Source organism: Myripristis murdjan, chromosome 9, assembly GCF_902150065.1.
Source record: "Myripristis murdjan chromosome 9, fMyrMur1.1, whole genome shotgun sequence".
Classification (NCBI taxonomy): Eukaryota; Metazoa; Chordata; class Actinopteri; order Holocentriformes; family Holocentridae; genus Myripristis; species Myripristis murdjan.
In genome coordinates this window covers 303,916-325,526 of record NC_043988.1, presented here as the reverse complement: position 1 = coordinate 325,526, position 21,611 = coordinate 303,916, and the positions used below count along the sequence as shown (strand labels likewise).

The 21,611-nt window shown below is 39.8% G+C and overlaps 1 protein-coding gene across 3 annotated transcripts in view; it reads right to left on the bottom strand.

Moving 5' to 3' along the window:
• The window catches only part of LOC115365840 (leukocyte surface antigen CD53-like), a 51,065-nt gene that overhangs the window by 1,834 nt on the left and 27,620 nt on the right, over positions 1-21,611 (bottom strand). For all 3 annotated transcript variants that reach the window (XM_030061029.1, XM_030061030.1, XM_030061032.1), the window contains 2 exons: positions 20,330-20,440; positions 1,787-1,894 (listed from right to left, as the gene is read on the bottom strand). In XM_030061029.1, coding sequence (XP_029916889.1) covers positions 1,787-1,894; positions 20,330-20,440 — 219 coding nt within the window. The remainder of the gene's footprint in view (positions 1-1,786; positions 1,895-20,329; positions 20,441-21,611) is intronic.

The following is a 21,611-nucleotide window of genomic DNA, read 5'->3' as shown; positions in this document are numbered from 1 at the left end:
TTATGAGTTGCTTCATGTGTTTTTTGGTTGTTTTTTTTTTGTTTTGTTTTGTTTTGTTTTGTTTTGTTTTGTTTTGTTTTGTGTTTGTTTTTTTTTTTTTTTTTTTTTTTTTTTGTGGACCACGTGATATTTGTGACATCCTTCCCTGTATTAACAGATTTTTGCCCTGACATGGGGTTCAAAGTGAGTATGCTGTGCTGGCTTTTGCAGTATCTCATGTCTTGTTTTGCTGTGGTAGTTATATATGGGTGGCCAACCAGTCTAGCACAAAGAATCTAAAAAAAAAAAAAGAAAAGAAAAACACTGCTGCAAAGGTGGCACACTACCATCTCCTCACCTTCCTAGTCTGTTTATATTTTGATGTAGGTGCCTTATTCAAGCTGGATTTAGCTTCTTCCTTGCATGTGTTTGATATTGGGGGAATACATATAAATACATTTAAAAAAATAAAGTTATGAATGAATGAATGAATGAATGAATAAACAAAAGTCTTCCTCCTGAACATTTCACCCACCTCACTTTTGAAATTCAGTGTAACTGAGTGTAACACAGTATGGCACTGCCATCTAGTGGTTCTCTTTTTTAACTGCATTATATCATTGGCTGAAACACTCTTAAAACTTAAACCGTGTTTTCTACCAAAGTACAACAGATATTAAGATGACATGTCTCATAATGTCTCATAATATTTGGTTGCCATGTTTATGATAACATAGACGATAATGCCTTTTTTCTTATTAATTTAATTTTACTTTCTGCTAAGTTTCATATTCATGAATGTAAATGTGCAGGCAAAAGCCACAATTCCTTGTATTAATGAAGGAAATTGAGCATTATTTCTTGACTATTTCTTTATCACAAAATAAAAAGGCAATCAAAGTAGTAAATGTGTGCAATAGTTTTTTTGGGTAGCTTATTGTTTTTTTAATGTATATCTTTTTTTTTTACGTATTGTTCTTGTTATATTTTGTGGTAGAGCATTGTTGTTTCTTCTGTTTTGGGGGAAAAAAAGTTTTTCAAAATGGCGGCACCGGCTTTTTCACGCTTATATCGTCCACTGTCAGTGTCACTTTGTTTCACATTTGGTACTGCTGGATTCACCAAAAAACGCTGAAAAGATTGATGTCTCAAATGTGCATTGCATCAGGTACATAAATATAATAAGTATGATGGATTGCAATATATGCCGTCTTTGCTTTGCAAAACAGACACATAAATATTTGTGTGTATGTTGTTTTTGGCACTCATTTGCAAAAGAAATTTATTGTGAAATACATCATAGCAAGTAAAGCTGATACATCCTTTTTTTTTCACTTTTACAGAAGTGAAATCATAAATGATTGCAACATATGTAAATGATTACATTTATGTTCATGTTGCTGTGTTGCTACATGGAAATGGTTTAAAAATGGTAGATGAATCCTGAAATGAAACATTTGAATGTTTCTATGTGTTAAACCACTGTCTCTTAAATTGGGGTACGAGGACTCCCACAGGTCCTTGAGGGTGTTCTGCATAGCATTAGCAAAATAAGGAACAGCTGAATTCCTCTTTAAGTCACTGATGATGAAATCAATGAAATGATGACAAGTAATCGGTTTCACTCTCATTGCTACTGTCTCCCTGTGTACAGTGCAACAGTTCTACCACTGAGTCACCTCAAACAGAAATCTTATATATTGGCCTCTGGAATAAAATTGGATCGAATGGGATGTGGGGACTAATGTGTATCTATGCAGAGATCAGTATGAGAACCCGTGGTATAGATGGTGATCATGTGACTCACCTCCTTCCAGTTGAGGTGGGGCACAGTGTTACATGGGTCTTCAGTACAGCAGGAGATGGGGATGTTCCCTTCCCAGTCTGCCTCACCGTGGACTCCACAGCACCTAAACTGTCCCCAACACAACATTACTTCAGTAGGATGAACATGTGAGTTAACTGAGTGAAGGTGAAAGTGAATAAGTGTTACTTTTTTAAGTAGTACCCTCAGCAACTACTGTTCCTACTAGCAAGACACATAACCCTGAACTGCTCCTTCCGATCTGCTCAGTGGCCCACTGTAGAAGAATGGGCAGTTCCCAGTATGAATGTGCATAGCTGTAGACATGTTTTGCATGATTCTTGGAATAAGTATGTCAATAAAAAAACAAGATAATATGATTGTGAATCTGAATGCAACTAATTCTATTGCACTTAAAGAGTGTGAATAAGAAAAAAAGGTGAAATAAAGCCGCAAGCAGCAATGAGCCAGGTCCAAGCACTTAGAGGAATAACACTGCATATGAATCTCACTAGGTGTGGAAGAAGAAGAACAAGAATAGATGTATGCTTGAGTGTTAATTAATAAGCATTTGCTATGATGTTAAAGTAAGTAGGGAGCAAGGTTTAGGCAAACGTATATGTCTAAGTGCGGCCGTAAGGGGACACCAAATTTGGTTGTAATAGCATAAAGCTATGAGGAAATATGAAATTTGTTGTCATAAAAGATCCCCCCACATTTGAGCAAATGTTCAGGGTCAATTATAGCAAAACCATGTGCAATCTCAAGACTCTGACAAAGTAACTTTTTCCAACGGTCCAGAGATAATCTGAGTCAGATTCCATGACAATTGCTACACATTTGAGGAGTAGAGAATAAACAGATTTCGACAAAATTTGATGGTGGAAAATTAGTTTAGACCAAATATTTGTGGCTTATACAAACAGATTCCTTTCGACATGTAGAATCCAAGAATCCTAGAATTTACTTACAGTTCAAAACATATAAACCAAAAAAAAGTTTGTTGTTATAACGCCACCATCTGGTATGTTGGCATTCCTTTTTTTTTGTCTGAGTAGTGGGTGAGATTTCAAACTTACCTGCACAGTTTTGGTAACTGTAGCTGTTACGGTTTCTGAGACCAAGACTGATTTTGGTACTTTTTTTTTTGGCATGCATGAGAAATGTCTGCCCATTTAGCGTCATCTAACTTGGCAGATTAGTTTGAAAGCTTTTATTTCAAAATCAAACAAAAAGTGTCCTCGCATCAAGTTTCACCTGACTCAACTGACACATTTAAACAGAAACTTTGAGCTTAAAAATGTCACTACAATTTCACTATTTGCTACAATTCAGAAAAAAGATCACACATCATTCTGCTGCTTTTGGATGTATTGAAAAAACATTTGTAGGAACAAAAGTCAGCTAAACATAATTTAGAGTAATTATATTTGTTGGTGCCAGTGTTTAAAGTTCTATATTATGATAGTGTGTTTGCTGTTAATGTTCATTATATTTTGCATGAAGTATTGAATATCATTAGACCTTTATATATAATGTGATCTAGTTTACTCTGTTTCTATAGTAATTGGGCTCTTACGCATGTCTGCCATTCTTGCCAGACTTCAAGCTTCTGGAGGGTCATATAGATGAAAACGTGTTTTGTGGGCCAGCAGTAGCTGCAGAGCAAAAAGTTTTAACCAACAAGTTACAGTTATAACCTATAGCATACAATCAATCAAAGAATTGTAACACCGAATTGTTTGGGCCTGACACAACTGGCATTTACTGGTAGCATGAAGTCTGTGGAAAGCAGGAAATGAAATGTATAGAGTTTGGCTGTGAGAGAAGTAAATGATAAACAAACAAACTGTGGCTCTTTGGTTAAATTGTGAATTCTGAGTACACTCATAAAAAGTACCTTGAAAATAGCGGAAAATATGATTGATGAAGGTGATATTTAGTTTGGAGCTGAATGAATGAGCCAGGTCTATTATCTATGTAACGATCTGCAATACAGCACAATCACTTGGCAATTCAAAGATATTTTGAATTGCCACCCAAATATTGCCAAATTGGCAATAGGCCTATTTGGTTGCTCTGATGGGACAAGAGCCTTTCTCTCCAGGAGGCATGGATGCAGCTAAAAAATTTTTTGCACCTCATAGTGATGAAATGCAATAAACTTGGATACATGAGCTTTGTGTAGACCCTCCAGAAAAACGCGGCCAAAAATCCTTGACTATGCGGACTACAATCCTTGATTCCGCAGGCTAAAATACTTATGCAATTAAATATGTGGGGTTTTTTTTATGTCATTTTATGTGGTGAAATTGCGGGAAGTTGGGAAGTATGCGAATAGTTGTGAAATATGCGAAAAGATGCGAAATATGCGGGAACTGGAAAAAGGTGATTCTTCTCCCACACCCTGTTACTAGGCTACTACTGAATGAAAAGGACCAATTTTAAAGATATCCTCTGATAAACAGGCATACTAGAAGCAAGCTACATCACAGAAAGTGCTGGTAATGTTTATTTTATTTTATTTTATCAACTTAAGCATGGCTTAAACATTCCTCAATGACAAATTTGTCAAAAATAAAATATGCTTCTTGCTGAGGTATAAATTGCAGTAGAACAAACCATCTGGGGTCCGTTTCACGAAGCAGGTTCAACAAACTCTGAGTCTTACCCCGAACTCTGAGTTGATCTACTCTGAGATAGGAAACTCTGAGTTTTCGGTTCCAGAACAGCTGATTTGAGTTAGTTTGATCAACTCGGAGTAGTTTCACCTGGAGTTAAGCGCGTGCACCACAGCTATAAAAAAACAGCGTCAATGGAGCCCCGATTTGACGAGTCACCATGGCAACGGGGAAGCGTCGGGCTGCGTTTTTCACCCCAGCTGAATCAAACAGCAAATCTGAACATGTTTTTTACTGCAACACCGCTGCAGCGGCAAAGGAGAGGGAGACGGCGTGGGAGAACACTGCTGCTCAGGTCAGTGCGTAAGTTTAAATGTAGTCCGTTGCAATCACAATAATAGGGAATTTAAGCATGGGCCGCTATGGCAGTCCGCTACGGTAACCGGAAACGGATCGGCGCTCGACACATAAACCTGCCTGCCGTAGCAGTCCGTTCTACTACGGCACAAAGCACACTTTGACGTAGCCACACAACGCCGCGAACAAGTGAGTGATTTTTTGCACTTTGGGCGCGTTGTTTGCATGAACAAGCAGACAATACTCTGAAATAAATACGAGTGATATAAATCCACCATCCAGGCAAAAAGCAACACAGTTGAAGCTGCAAGGAATGCTGGCAAAAAAAAAAAAAAAAAAAAAAAAAAAAAAAAATCACCGACTGTGTCAATGCGTAAATTAGTGGGATTATAATCTGACTTCCCCACCATGACGGCATGAGTAGATTTGACTATAGTAACATTTGCGTGTTCAATAAATGAATGTATCTCCCACTCAGCTGCAGCCTAGCCCGATAAAAAGTAAGCCACCTTTATGGTACAGAAAAGCCAGGGTTAAGCCTGAAGTTAGCTCGCCAAGGCGAAATCCGGGGGCCCGTTGCACAAAAGTAGGATTAAGACATCCGGGATAAGTGACTGAGCCGAGCTCAACGAATCCAAAACACGAGCGTCCAGGCTTAATTGGTTGCACAAAGACCAAGTCAGGATCAGCAGACACAGATTCATCAAGCCAGCTGAAACCTATCCTGGATAAGTGCGCGCACGCGGCTTCCTCAGATAGACCCCGCCATCGATCACAGATTCACCAATCCACCATGGCAGCGAGAGCAGCGTATTTCTCCCCCTCTGAGGCAGAAATCCTTATGGAGGTTTACGAGGAGGTGAAAGATAAAATAAAAAAGAAGGACAACACGGCAACTGTTATCAAACAACGAGAGAAAGCGTGGCAAAGTATTGCAGACCACCTGAATGCGTAAGTAGTGCGCAAATACACACTCTCTGTTCCGCTGAAACCATCACAATTACAATCCAAATAGTAAATTAACATCTCCGAAAACATAGTTGTACTCTGATTATTAATCAGTTGAAATTGTAAGTGAAATTGACTGCAGATGTGAGTGAAATTGTGTAAATGTAACTCCATCAGACTGTATAACAATTTGATAAATAGATGAGCTCACTGACTTAATTGAATTTCCCTTTAGGATAAATAAAGTTCCTCTTATCTTATCCTTATATTTGCCCCTCATACTCCATGTGCCTCTGCAAGCATATCAAGATAAAATTCCCCTCAGGTGCCCATCAGGTGGGTTTTGTGAATAGGAAATCCTTTCACAGCATTAATGTTTAGGTGAACATGACTTTTTGATATTGTCAATTAATGAACACTGTACACTGCTTGTGATGTGTGTTGATTGGTTTAATAGTCTTCATCTCATAATTTCAGATGGTCTGCAATGTTGTGGCAAAGTGGCCTGGCTCAGTCCATGACTCCCGAGTCTTTCAGACCTCTGGAATCTATCAGCGCCTATCACAAGGTGAGCCACACAACTTCTATTAATAACCACTTTTTACATCATGGCTGTGTCAAGAATGTCACTCTATTTATGAGGTTGTGATGACGAGATTTTGTATTGACAGGTGAATTCTCTGGTGTGTTGCTGGGGGACAGGGGGTATGCCTGCCAGCCTCTTCTCCTGACACCACAGACCCCCAGGGAGCACAGCAGGCCTACAATCATGCCCATGCCAGGACAAGGGCCAGGACTGAAATGACCTTTGGCCTCCTGAAGGCACGCTTTCACTGTCTTCAGGACTTAAGGTTCAGCCCCATGAGGGCATGTGACATCACTATGGCCTGTGCTGTCCTCCACAGTGTGGCCTGCCTGAGGAAGGAGAGGGCCCCCAGAGTGCCATCACACAGACTGGGACAATCCTGCATCTTCCCTGATGACGACAGTGGTCGGCTGCTCAGGGACCAATGTGTTAAATTATTTTAGTTAACATGCATGCTTTAAATTTAAGTTAAATATGTCCTGCAGTGGCAGAGACGCATGCTGTGAATTTCAGTTAAATATGGCCTGCATTGGCAGAGGAATTTAAAAAAAAATGTTTAATTGTATTTAAATTGATTTGGCCTCTTATGTCGTTTGTGCTGTATACTGTGTGTATACAAGCTTGCTACTGCATCCATTCATTTGTCTGTTCATTTGTTGTGTATGGATTTGTCCTGCATTTATTTCAGTGTGCAGACATGCAGGGTATATTACATACAGACCTTTTAATGTGTCTTTATTCTTGTGTTGTATAATATGCTTAGATTCTGTGCTTTCTAGAGTCACTGTGTGAAGGAGCTGATGGTTTACCTGCTTTGATTTATCCTTATTCAATAAAGGAACATCATGTTACTCTTTGATGTGTATTTATATGGGATGTGTATTTTATAACATTGGCATATAACATATTACAATTGCCTAAGTCAACAAAGGCATGTTCAGAAATTTGCCTAAGTCATTTATTTCTGTTATGTTACATAATTGACTGACATTGTTTTTAGTATGTCTGTAGTCATCTTTTTTATAACCTTTTTGAGTGAAATTATCAATAAATATCATACAGTTAATTTTTGGTGATTTTTTTTTGTGTCTGCTGAAAAACCTGAAAAAATGACTTAGGCGATTATTTTAGGAAGGTGTCGATGTGATAACAATGTGTAGTGGGCAATGGAATAACTATTAGTTTCCGTTTGTGGTGACTGTTGACTGAGATAAGGGATGAGATTAAATAGATCCTGGAACTTAGCCTGGTCTGGAGCAGGCTAGCTCCACAGAATAAATCTCCATGGTAACTAATGTCATAACATATCCCGCTATCCACTATCCCACTTTTGTGCAACCGGATCACGGATAAATTAATCCAGGATAACCAAGATATCCCGGCTTAATCCCTTATCCTAGTTTTGTGCAACAGGCCCCAGCTTTATGGTACAGGCCTCTGGTAAACTGTTTGTATGCGGCTCAGGTGGATTTTTCCTTGTCTGTGATTGGTCGCATGCCGCAAACACCGCCCTTTTTGTGTGAGCGCGCACAGATCTAGATTGGAAAGCCTGGGTTGAATTAGCCGTTGATAGCCGGCTTTATGGTACCGAAAATCCGGAGTGCGGATGTCTGGTTAAGTGAAGCCAGATAAGTAAGAGAAAGCCCGGCTATGTTTGTTTACTTCAATGTTTAATTTATTAATAAACAGTCATTGATGCAATATGACCTGTTGAGTCATGATTCCTACAAGCTACACAAATGGTTTACAAATATTAATGGAATAATATTGTGTAGTTTATAACCTTTCAAATATGTTTTTGTTTAATCAACAATTCATTTTTATTTTTCCATGTCCCAATAGCCTATATGGCATTTAATTGAATTTCACATAGGCCTGTTTCTATCATAAGAGGCTACACAAATACTTCACAAATATTAAGGCTGCACAAATGAATGGTATAATATAAAGTAGATTTGCAACAAGTTTTGAAGCATTTTGTTGTTGAATCAACTTTTTTTTTTTTTTTTTTTCAACTTAGGCGGCAGGCCTATCCAAAGTAGGCTATGCCAAGTTCAAATGAAACACACTCACAGGCCAACAGTGGCTCAATTTTAAACCAATTCTGTCTGTGTTTATGTTCGACACGTGCTGCATAGACACGTCACCATGGGAACCAAGAGTTCAGTGAAAGGGGTGGGTACCCGTTGCCGACGGCTGTTTGCTTAACGATTTTGACTGCTGCGGCGATTGCATCATAGCAGCCGCACTTCCGCCTAGCGGAGCCATCCTGAAAACCGTCCTGCTTAAATTCCCTATTATTACAGGGGAAAACTGCTTGAATGGTAGCCTATTAATTTATTTCATTTAGGTGCAATGCCGCGGGGAAGAAGCGCACTTGGCAGCAGCTTAAGATGAAATATAAAAACATTGTTCAAACAGGTAAGACCTCGGCATAAACATCTATGCACGGTCTTATCTCCCGACGAATATTTAATTCTTTGCGCAGTAACACTGCACCTTCATCCACGGGATCGTTGTCGAAAGGACATGCCATGTTCATGAAAAAATGTCGCCACCTAACTACGCATGGACTTCTAATAAAGGCCTACTGACTGTTTTTTAATTATTATTTTTTAAATAACAGACGGCAGAACTAATACGCCACGCCAAAACTCGCCTGCTGACTGAATGAATGAGGAAGTTAAATACCGTGTGTGGCTGAAAGAGGGCAGACAGACACAGAGAGAAACTCAGGGTTTCATGAGAAAAACCTGGTCCCAACCAGGTTAGTTTCATGGAGTCTGTTACTGCGGCAACTGACCGAGAGCTTAAGTTACCTCCCTCTGTGAAACGGAAAACTAAACGTTTCCCTCATTTCAGGTTTAACAGACTCAGAGTTTTCACTAAACCTGAGGGCTGTACTACGAAGGAGGCTCAACATACCCAGGCTTTGTGTTCACTATCACGCTCAACAAAACCTAAAGCTCCAATCAAAGTTAAGTGGTATCACGACGGTGGTTATCATCAAGGTTTGTTAAGTCCGGCTGTCAGCTTTGTGCTCTGTGCGCGTTCGCATAAAAGGGGGCGTTTTGGCATCATATGATTCTACTTCCGCGAATAATGGACCGTTCACAAGCTGCATATTTCACGGAAGAGGAGCAGCTTGTCCTCATGGAAAGCTATGAACATTTTAAAAAGTAAAATTAATGCTAAGAGCAACACTGTGGCCGCAAATAAGGTGAGAGAGGAGTGCTGGCAGAAAATTGCTGACCGAGTGAATGCGTATGTCAACACTGACTCTCATTATATTCTATATATTCATTCAGTATTATGAATTTTAGTTTAGAAATATGTAACTTCAGTAGCTTTATGGGAGTGTTGCCTAGGAATTGGAGGTAAAGCCTGAGGTTAAGTCAGGTGTCTGAAGGTGTGTGTGGGTGAGTCTAACAGTGTCGGACGGAGCAGGCGGTGGTTACCATGGTTACATGACAATTTTGACCACTATTTACACTGCTTTGAGCTACTTGTCAGTAGTTTCAGATAGGCCTAATTGTTCGTTACATTTGAAGTTTAACTAGAATTATGGAGCCATTTCTGTTGATGTTTGTTTGGTCCTTTTTTGTTAAATCTTTTTTTCTAAATTGGAATAAGTGGTGCGTTTGAATCACCACGGGCTGCTCCCGTCCAATCATCACCTTTGGATGCCGTGACAGTCACCGTTGTAATATAAGGTGTCATAATAAACTGTAGGCCGAAACAGTTTATACGAACAAACAGAACAAATGCTTTATTGCTAAACTTGCAGCAGCATGTAAACATTGGACTCAGATAATATATTGCGCGGTAGCTCTCGACCACACACAGGTAAGTCCCTTTTCAATGACGTCACATCCGCTCTGTAAAGCTCGAGTAGGTTACAATAACCTGTCAATCAGTACTGTCCAATACCTTGACATAAGGGGTTTCCTTTAAAAAAGTAGGCTGCTACAACAAAGTCAATGTGATACAACGGAATATTTCTAACAAATGTGAAGTCTGTGCACCACTAATAGTATACCTGCATTGTGCAGGTATAGGATACTATTAGCACCACGCACACCGTCTGCCCTACTGTGACTTCTATCCGTAGCATTCCTGACACTTGGCTCAACAAGTGAGCAAATGTAGCGTATTCCCTCTGATGAAAATCTATACGGCTCATGGAGAATATCGTCAGAAAATGCCAGCGGATCTGCGCGATTCCTAAATCCTCTTTGTCTCTGTAATGATCCACGGACAATCCGGGCTCCCAGCTCCACCGGATCATCAATGAATGGTGACGCCATCTCCAAAAGAGTTAAATGGTGAGATAGCGCCAGGCGGGGTTAAACTTAGCTCATAACCTGGCCGGGACCAGGTTATGAGTTAAGCATAAGTTACCATGGTGATCTAGCTGGGTTAAAAGAGCCACCTTCGTGATACAGGAAAGCCTGGCTTTATGTTGCGTTCCAGGCCACCCGTAACTGGTGATTTAACAGTTAAAAGTGTGCGGGGCTATAGCCAAACCTGTGAATTCACGCCTGTGAACTCGATTGTGCTCAACGTACTCCAACTTCCTCATTCGAATGGCGGCCCAACTGGAGACGGTTGTTCTTATCGGTTATGCCTGGAACGGTTTGAAGTCGTGACTCGTGACTTTGAAGTTGTGATTCACAGGTACAATTCCCCGCTGGAACGCAGCATTAGACTCAACATTCCTCGCTAACCCACTAAACCTGCTTCGTAGTACACCCCTCTGCTTTGTGAAACAGACCCCTGCGACAATGTTTTCAAAAACAGTTTAAACTCAACTGTTGAACATTAACTCTAAACTCTAAAAATAACAGCTCTCAATGAGCCAAACCTATAGGTCTAAATAGTTTAAGAGCCTTACTGCACCATTTGTGGGAACCCTGTTCAGTGCAATATCATCTTTTCTCTCTCCTGTGGGCGCCGTTCTTCCATTAGCTCGTTGTTGTGTTGTGTTGTGTTGTGTTGTGTTGTCTTCTTCTTCTTCAATGGGTTTTATTGGCGGTTGGCAACCGACTTGAAGGTGCATTACCGCCACCTACTGGACTGGAGTGTGGAACAGTAGATTAACAGACAAAAAAAAAGGAAACTAAATCCTCTCCATCAGTCTTGTAACCTTTAAATATGTAATGAGATGACCGAATATCTTTGATTCTATCCCAAGTAGATTCCCTATATTCAGGCATATATTGGCTTTTTTTGCTGCTGTTATCAGTGCCCTCCTTTCCTCCTCATGTGCTCTACACTCCAACAGTCCATGCTGGACCGATTCAGATACACCACAGTGATCACATTTACCATCGGGGTGTTTACCTATTCTGTGAGGTGTGTCATTTAGTCCTGTATGACCTATCCTAAGTTGTGTTATGATTGCCTCTTCCCTCCGGCTCCTGCCCATCCTTCTTCCCAACCCAACCTGTTTCTGTATATTATAGAAGTGTCTTCCTGTGTCTTGGATGTCCCAATATTCCTGCCACACCTGTTCCACATGTTTCTTAATTATTGTTTTCCCCTCTGCCCTACTTAACGGAATTTCCATATTTACTGTTTGTGATTTGAGTGACTGCTTGGCCAGAATATCCACATCTTCATTTCCTTCTAGTCCGACATGAGCAGGAACCCAGATAAAGCAGACCTTCAGACCCCTCCTGTGCATTCTGTAAAGTACATTGTATATTTCAAAAATGAGATCTTGCCTACATGATTTCAGGGTATTGATACTTGCAAGTGCAGACCAGCTATCTGATGCTATTAATATGTTGTTATGGTTATTTCTTTCAACCCATTCCAATGCCTATATAATTGCTGTAAGCTCAACTGTATATACTGATAAATGGTCTGTGGTTCTTTTCTTGATATGTATTTTATAGTGTGGGATGAAGACTGCCGCTCCTGTACGTCCAGTATCAGGGTCTTTTGACCCATCAGTGAATGCCATTATTTTGTCTGGGAAGTGCTGTTCCAGATATCTCTGAGCTACCCTCCCAGCCGATATCTGTTTGCTCCATTTCTTCAGTTGTTGCTGTATGTCAAAGTTTACTGATGCCTTTACAAATAACCAGGGGGGAATATGTGAGTATGGGATTGTTGGACTGAATTGGATACTACCTAAACCTGCTTGTTCTGCTTTTATATTCCCTATCCATCCAAAACTCCTATAATTAGTGTCATTATGTTCCCAACAGTCTTCCAGGATGACTTTAGTAGGGTGTGAGGTACTATGCCCCTGAAGGTTGACCCAGTGCGCTAGCATGAGTTTCAGTCTTCTGATCGATAACGGCTGTTTCCCTATTTCAACTTGTATAGCTGCTACTGAAGAGGATTTAAATGCTCCACTACATATCCTCAGTCCCTGTGCCTGCTGTACATCCAGTTTTTTAAGATGACTCGCTGCTGCTGCTAAATACCCAATACATCCATAGTCTAGAGTTGCTCTCATCATGGCCTGATATATATTTCATAACGATGCCCTGGTTGCTCCCCAGTCTCTTCCTGACAGGCATCTTAGAAGATTGTTGATCCTTTTACATTTGTCCCTCACTTAATCAGTGTGCTGCCTCCAAGTCAATTTTTCATCAAACCACATTCCAAGTAATCTAATCACACTGACCTGCTCAATTACTTGGCCATACAGTTTCAGGGAGATCTCCTTGTGACGTCTAGAAAAACATATCACTTGTGTCTTTGCAACAGAAAACTTAAAACCCCATTCATCTGCCCACTGTTCCACCTTCTCAATTGCCGCCTGCAGTTTCTTCTGTATATACTTGAGATTCCGCCCCCTTACCCATAAGGCCCCGTCATCAGCATATAGCGATTTCCCTATACAGTGCCTTGCATAAGTATTCATACCCCTTGAACTTTTCCGCATTTTGCTACATTACGACCAGAAACATTAATATATTTAATTGAATTTTTATATGAAAGACCAACACACAGTAACACACAATCGTGAAGTGGAACGAAATGTATACTTTATTTTAAACTTTTTCTACACATAAAAAGCTGAAAAGTAGGGTGTGCAAAAGTATTCAGCCCCCTTTTCTCTCTGTGCAACCAACTGTCTTCAGACATTGCCTGATGATTCTTAATTGATCACCTGTTGACTTAATGACAAAATGGAGTTCACCTGTGTGTAATCAAGTCTCAGTATAAATACTGCTGCTCTGCCATGGTGTCAGAGGTCTGCAGAGCTAGGGGAATCTGTGCATAGAACAACAATCAGTCGTGCACTGCACAAATCTGGCCTGTATGGGAGGGTGGCAAGAAGAAAGCCATTGTTAAAAGAATGCCACAAAAAGTCACGTTTGCAGTTTGCCAGCAGCCATGTCTGCTGACAAGTGGAAGAAGGTTCTCTGGTCTGATGAGACCAAAATTGAACTTTTTGGACCAAATGACAAACGCTATGTTTGGCGTAAAAATAACACAGCACATCAGTCTAAACACACCATCCCCACTGTCAAACACGGTGGTGGCAGTATCATGATGTGGGGTTGCTTCTCCTCTGCAGGGACAGGGAAGCTTGTGCGAATAGATGGGAGGATGAATGGAGCCAAATACAGGGCAATCCTGGAAGAAAATCTGTTGGAGTCCGCAAAAGACCTGAGACTGGGACGAAGATTTACCTTCCAGCAGGACAATGACCCGAAACATACAGCTAAAGCAACAACAGAATGGTTGAAAGCAAACCGTATCCAAGTACTGGAGTGGCCAAGTCAAAGCCCAGATCTAAATCCCATTGAAAATCTGTGGAGAGATCTCAAAATTGCGGTTCACAAACGCTCTCCATCCAACTTAGCTGAGCTGGAGCTGTTTTGCAAGGAGGAATGGGCAAAAATTTCAGTCTCCAGATGTGCAAAGCTGATCGAGACATATCCCAATAGACTTGCAGCTGTAATTGCAGCAAAAGGCGGTTCGACAAAATATTAACACACAGGGGCTGAGTACTTTTGCACGCCCCACTTTTCAGTTTTTTGTTTGTAGAACAAGCCTAAAATAAAGTATACATTTCGTTCCACTTCACAATTGTGTGTTACTGTGTGTTGGTCTTTCATATAAAATTTCAGTTAAATATATTCATGTGTCTGGTCGTAATGTGGCAAAATGCGCAAAAGTTTAAGGGGTATGAATACTTATGCAAGGCACTGTACGTTGCTCAGCTTGCTCAAAAATATCATTAATCATTATATTAAACAGGATTGGACTACAGACACTTCCCTGTGATGGTCCATTCTCCACTTGATATATTTTAGAATATTCTGCATCCACTTTAACTTCTATTGTTCTTCCAAACATGAAATCTAATACCCAATTGTACATTTACCCCTAATTTATTGAGTTTGATAAGCAGTCCCTCTTTCCATAACATATCATATGGTTTCTCGATATCAAAAAATACAGCAATCACCACTTCTCTGTTGGTCTGAGCTTTCCTTATATCTGATTCCAGACACAAGACATTATCCATCGTCCCTCTTCCTTTACGAAATCCACTTTGATATTTTGAGAAAAGGTTTTTACTCTCTAGAAAGTGTGTTAGTCTCTCCATCACCATCCATTCCATAGTTTTCCCTAACTGTGATGTTAGTGCAATGGGCCTATAACTAGAGGGGTTCGATGCATCTTTACCTGGTTTTAATATTGGCACTATCACAGATTCCTTCCATCTTGACGGGAGTTTACCTGTGTCCCATATCTCATTGAATAATCTTAATACTGCTTCCAGTGCCCTGTCTGTCATATGAGCTAACATACCGTAACATATTCCATCTTTCCCTGGTGATGTTTGTCGTGTATTTGAAATTGCTCTCCTCAGTTCAAATAGTGTAAATGGTAAATCCAGGTCCTCCCCTGATGATGCCCTTCTTTCTGTAATTCTTACATTCTTTGCAAGGATATTGTCTCTACATTGCTTAGTTTTTACAGTTAAATTTTCTGAGCTGTGAATCTTCACAAACGTCTTCGCTAGAAGCTCTGCCTTTTCCACAGCACTTATTGCTATCATGTTATTGCTATGCATCACTGGTATTTCAAAGTTTCTCTTTATGCCATTCATTCTCCTAATCATTCCCCACACTTCTGCCAACTGTGTTTCTCTCCCAATTTTATTGCAGTATTGTCTCCAGTATGTCCGTTTTGCTGATCTTATTGTTTTCCGTACTACTGCTTGTGCTCTTTTGTATTGGATCAATGTGTCTAGTGTGTGGTGAGCTTTCAACTGTCTAAATGTTCTATTTCTCGTTTTGATTGCTTTACTACAATTGTCATCCCACCATGGTACACTCTTTTTCCGTTTATTTCCCTTACTCTTTGGAATATTTCCTTCTGCTGTCTGTATCAATGCTCTAATCAGTTTTCTGTTGATTTTCTCTACATCTGTTGCATTCTCTTCCAGTAGCTTCATACATCTGGCCTCGCTTGCTTTTTGGAATGCATCCCAGTCTGCCTCATCCATCTTCCATCTTGATGTTCTTGCTCCCCCCTCTTGATGTATCTCTATTCCAACCTTGACTATTATCGGATAATGATCACTTCCTATTGTTGACTGGTTCAAGACTTCCCAAATACTAACACCTGCAATTATAGTGGATGTGAGCGTCAGATCAATTACACTCTCTGTATTCTGTGAACTATTATATCTTGTACCCCTTCCATCATTAATACACACTAAGCCAATTTCATCTATGAACTCCTCTATTACTGATCCATTCACATCTGTATTATTGCTCCCCCATAATGTGCTGTGGGAATTAAAATCCCCACACCATACTACTTTCCCCTGTATCTGCCCACTTGCTTCCTTCAGTATATTAGTACTCAGTCTCTTACATGGGTTATAGTAATTGATTATTGTAATGCTGCTCTTTTCTGTCCATACACTGATTACAATAGATTCTTGTTCTTTCCCTTTTTTAATTAAACTATGATTCAGCCCATTTCTCACAAATGTTGCCACTCCTCCACCTTTCACAGTTTCCCTGTCACTTCTTATTGCAGTGTAGCCATATATAACAAAATCCCATTGTGGCTTTAACCATGTTTCTTGGATACATATTACATGAGGCTTGTCTGATAACTCTGATATAAACTTTTTAAATTCTTGCCCATTAGAGATAAGACTCCTTGCATTCCACTGTAAAATAATTAAGACCATGAGGATCCACCAGCCCATGTCTGAGATTTAGATATTTCTCCAGCTAATGTTTCCTCCACCATTTCCCACCGTAGCCCCTCCAGCCCAAGAAATTTCTCAGCCGCTCTCACTATAATCTTGATCTTTTCAGTCTTCCTGGTTGCTTGTGCCGCACAGTTGATCACATCTACCATAAACAACACAAATTCATTCTTGCTCACAATCAGCGTATCCTCCTTTATACCCAGTTTAGCACATCCTCCACAAGTTCTGCTGTTGTCCTCTACTCCCACTTGTTTAGAGGCCTCTGCCTGCACTGTCTTTACTTTTCTCACTGCCTCTGCATATGAGATCCCCTGGGAGACTTTAACTTTCTGCACTTCGGCCGCTTTCTTGCTCGCTTCACATCCTTGATAAGCTGAGGTATGCTCTCCTCCACAGTTACAACACTTTAGCTTAGCCCCTTCATCACATTTACCATACTCGTGCTCACCTGCATATCTACCGCACCTTTACCTGCCTTTGCAAACTGCCGCTACATGGCCATACTTTTGACACTTGAAGCATCGCAATGGTGGAGGAATATATGGCCTTACCTCATAGCTCATATACCCTATGTACACTTTACTTGGCAACCTAGGCTCATCAAACTTGATCAAGACAGAGAGGCTGTCGCATTTCTCTCCATATCTAATCGTTTTCAGCCATCTGGCTTCCAGCACCTTTGCACCCACCACATTGTCTTTAATCTGGTCTACTGACACAACTGTAGGTATCCCTGAAATGACGCCCCTTGTCGACTTTCTACCCTCAGGTATTGTGCACTGCACTCGTTTACCGACAGTCTTGTTCAGTCTTATGCATTTTCCTTGTTGCACACTATCCCTACAGAAGATCAACAATGATCCATTCCGTAACACTTTGGCGTTTTTAACCTCACCCTCCAACTTGAATATCGACTTTGTCAGCTGAATTGGGTTCCACTCACCAAACGACGCTCCGTCTTGAGAAAGTTTGACGTTAACTTTATATTCCTCACTCTGCCTCGCTGCTGGTGTCAGATTTTCCTCACTGTCAGTACCTTCTGTGTTGACGCTATCATTTTGCTGTCTCTGTTTTTTCCGTTTTCTCCTGTTTTTTTGACCCACCAAACTCCAACCATCATCCTTCCCACCAGCCACTTCAATTCCTCCCATCTCACTTCCTGATCCATCACTTCCCTCTGCCATCTCCTGCCCATTCACAGTCCAGCTATTGCCAACCGCCGGACGCCCGTGTTGTGTTGTGTTGTGAATGTGCGAGCTGATGACGTCGGGCCGCGCGTCGCATATAAATTAACATCACAACTCCATTTATTTATAGTTATAGTTTTCTCATTTTATGCGGAAATTGTGAAATCAAGCGAGATCCGCATATTTCGCAAAATATGCAAAATATGCGGGAATTATGCCCTTTTGGAAAATAATTGACCCCTGCATAATCAGCAACATTTTGGTGATTTATGAGGGAATCACATAAATCGCATAATCGTGTTTTTCTGGTGGGTCTATTTGTGAATGCTCATGAACAGATGTCCTAAATTCCTGAGTTTCATAAAATTAGAGTATCTACAAAATGTAAAAGAAAATTTGGGGGAAACAATATTATCCGATACATTTTTTCTTTATGCAAGTTCTTCATTTTTTTTTTTTTTTTGTTATCCCAAACATGGGGTTATTTCACCACTCGTGAATATAGAAATTCCTCAATATTAGACCATTGTAGCTTGTGTTTGTCTTATATTCATTTATTGTTTGTTATTTGGTCATTATTAACCTAAAATACAATGACCATTGCACCAAAAATGAATTTATTTGTCAAGACATCAACATTTTCATGAACTTTTTACCAAATCTCTTAAGCTGCACATTCATACAGTTTGGGTTTTCGCTTCCAAATTTCCACAGTAAAGTACCCATTCTGAATTTCACCATACATAAAATATGCATAAAATTGACTACTTTACAAATTGAAACCATTTTGGTGTGATTATCTTCAAAATTGAAAAATTGTAAAATGTCACACAGAATGGGCACTTTACTGTGCAGTAAAGTGCCCATTATGTGTCCATTCTTTATTTTTTTCAATTTTGAAGATAATCACACCAAAATGGTCTCAGTTTGTAAGGTTTGCAAAATGAAGAATGGGCACAGAATGGGCACTTTACTGCACAAGTGCAGTAAAGCCCCAGGATGCTCTGGTGTTCTGTTGTTGCAAGCTACAATGGTCTAATATTGAGGAATTTCAATATTCACGAGTGGTGAAATAGCCCCATATTTGGGATAACAAAAAAAAAAAAAAAAAAAAGAAGAAGAACTTGCATAAAGAAAAAATGTTTTATATCCCAAGAAAGAGCAAGCTTTGAACTTTAAATTAAAACAAAAATCAGATTTTTTTTAAGACATTCCCACATGCAGTTATGGGCTAATGAAAATGTGACATGAAAACTTTTTTTTGGATTTGGAGAAGCTGCCATCCAGAAACCGATGCATATATCTGACTAACCATTAATGCTTTGAACAGTCCATGTATGTATCTCAACACACTGAAAAAATCAAGAAGCTGGGGCGTATACAAAGTTGTTTTCTGAAGGCCCAAACGTGGTCGACCACAAAACCCGTCTAATTTTTTTTCCATTTTTGAGGTGCTGGCATGCCTACCAGTTATGATGTATGACAGATGTTTTTTTGTATATTCTTAGAAAGTAGGTGGAGGTGTATTATCGTACCAAATTTCAGTTTCCTATGTGGTGTAGTTCCTGAGATATTGACACCTGAAAATGGAGGAAAAATAAGGACGCGTGAAAATGGCACCAAAATCGACACATACTCCCCTCACTAAATTGGCCGTATCTCAAAAAGTATCCATCCGAGCAAACTAAAATTTTACAGTGTGCCTATTGGATACATAAGGAATAACTGGTGAATTTTTCAGAAATTTTTGAGACCCAAGTGCGTGGGCCATTTGGTGAAATGACGTGGAATGACCCAAAAGTTATATTGTTATTGTTATTAGCCTAAAATGTGTTATTTTCCTGTTTTTCACCAATAAAGAGGGGTTGTACCATGTCAATGACCTTTCCAATTGATTCCTGGTGTCAAAATTATATGAAAAAGTGGGTTAATTTTTCTTTGTATGACGTCTGGTTCAGGAGTTATGAAAATCACTGTCTTTCGCCACCGGCGCAGACATCAGTTCAAGATGGCCGCCAAATGAACCCCATGGGCCATTAGTTGACCTTGGCAACATGAAAAATTCTCAACCAGACACCATTAGGGTCCTAAAAAAACAGGTTACAAAAAAATGCCATGCGGGTGCATGGGAACCTATTTCTCCTGCCCGCCTATATTGCACATCAAAAATCTGAATAATATTTTTTTTTTTTTCAGCTTGGTCCAGATATGCCATGTAACAAATTTGAGGCCAGTTGCTCAAAATTTGTAGGAGGAAAAACCAAAAAACAGGACAATGGAATATCTGTCCTTGCACAATGTGATTTTTTCCAAACAGCAAAGCCATTATGGTATGACTTGGTTGTTTGATTTTCTGAAAAAATAGCATGAGCATGCAATGCTATTTTGCATCAAATCAGAAGAGCTAAATGTCAACATTGTAGATTGTATATCATCTATTGGTGGAAATCCCAATGGGTCGGGGAGATATTAAATACAGAAGACATCATGCATGAAATGTACTGATATGAAAATATGAGTTTACAGCATTAACATGGGTGTGCAAAATAGCAGTAGAACACAATATGAGAATTTGAAGAAAACAGGCACCTCAGTGTTAATACAATATGAGTAGATAAAGCAGACTGATTCAACATTTACCAGATACTGCACAGCATCAAAGTCATTCTTCAGGGTCAGGTTGCCATCTGGATCAGACTGTTTGTAGATTTCCAAGCTTCGCATCAGATCTGCCTCAAAGAATGAGTCAATCTGCACAACATGCATGCCAGGGTCATCATTAGCACTGATGCCTTAAGGCAACATGTTACCCAAATTACAAAAACAGATATTTTCACACTTAACCCCGATTTAGTTCAGTACAGTTCTATTAGAACCTTTCATCTGTTACCTGTCTGTAATTGATGGAGGCTGTGGTGCCTGTTATTTGTTTCTGTAATGTTCAGTCTTAGATGAGCAGATGTATCCAAGACTGATACACTGGTGAATACACTAAGTAGATTACACCCACTTGCAATCTATCCATCTAGATAGTAAAAGATGAAACATACACAATATAATCAACAGCCTATATGGGTGAAGAGTTCCATTGGGAAATCTTTCCTGCTGAAGAACACCAGCAAACTGTTCACCACCAAGTGCTGTGGATAATGTTAGGTGCCCATGTCATTGTTTTTGAACAGAACTGTTGTTGAGTTTTTTAGCTTCATAAAACAAAGCCCCCATCCAGCTTCATTGTTTTGGCATGACAGGAGATAGACTGGAAACCTGAACTAGTGGTGAGTGGAAAAATATCTTTTTCGTATATTGGGTGAACTTCTACAATGCATTCATACATTGCATTACTACCCATCATTTTCGAAAGCATATTGCTACATTTTCAGCATAGCTCACACACTTCCTTTACTATAATGCTAACAGTTTTCTGCTGTGTTAAAGTCATATACATTTCTACCAACCACCTCCCAAAATGTACCACACTCCTTTAGATTTTTAAATTCAAGGCAGCCATTCATTTCCCTTCATTTCAGTGCAGCATGAAAATCATCTCAGAGACGTGATATTTGTTTCAGATAGGTAAACCATCACAATGAACATCCTAACCTAACTGAGTTCAAGTTACTTTATCATTTCAGATATTGATTTGAAAAGACCGCAGATCTTCTAATGCATTCACATGCTGGTAGTTCTCCGACATCAGGAACCTAAGGGGTCAATCAGTTGCTGTTTTTTTTTTTTATTTAAGGAAACTTTTTCCTGTCTGCTGCCAGGCAACATCAAGTCACTGAAGTATCTCAATTCACAACACTGTTGTCTAACCAATTGTGTTGACAAACACAGTTTGGCCTTTCTCTTCCTGGTCGGGCCAACTATCACAAAAATTACCATAGATTTTTATGTATTGATAGGCCCAGCTCAGCAA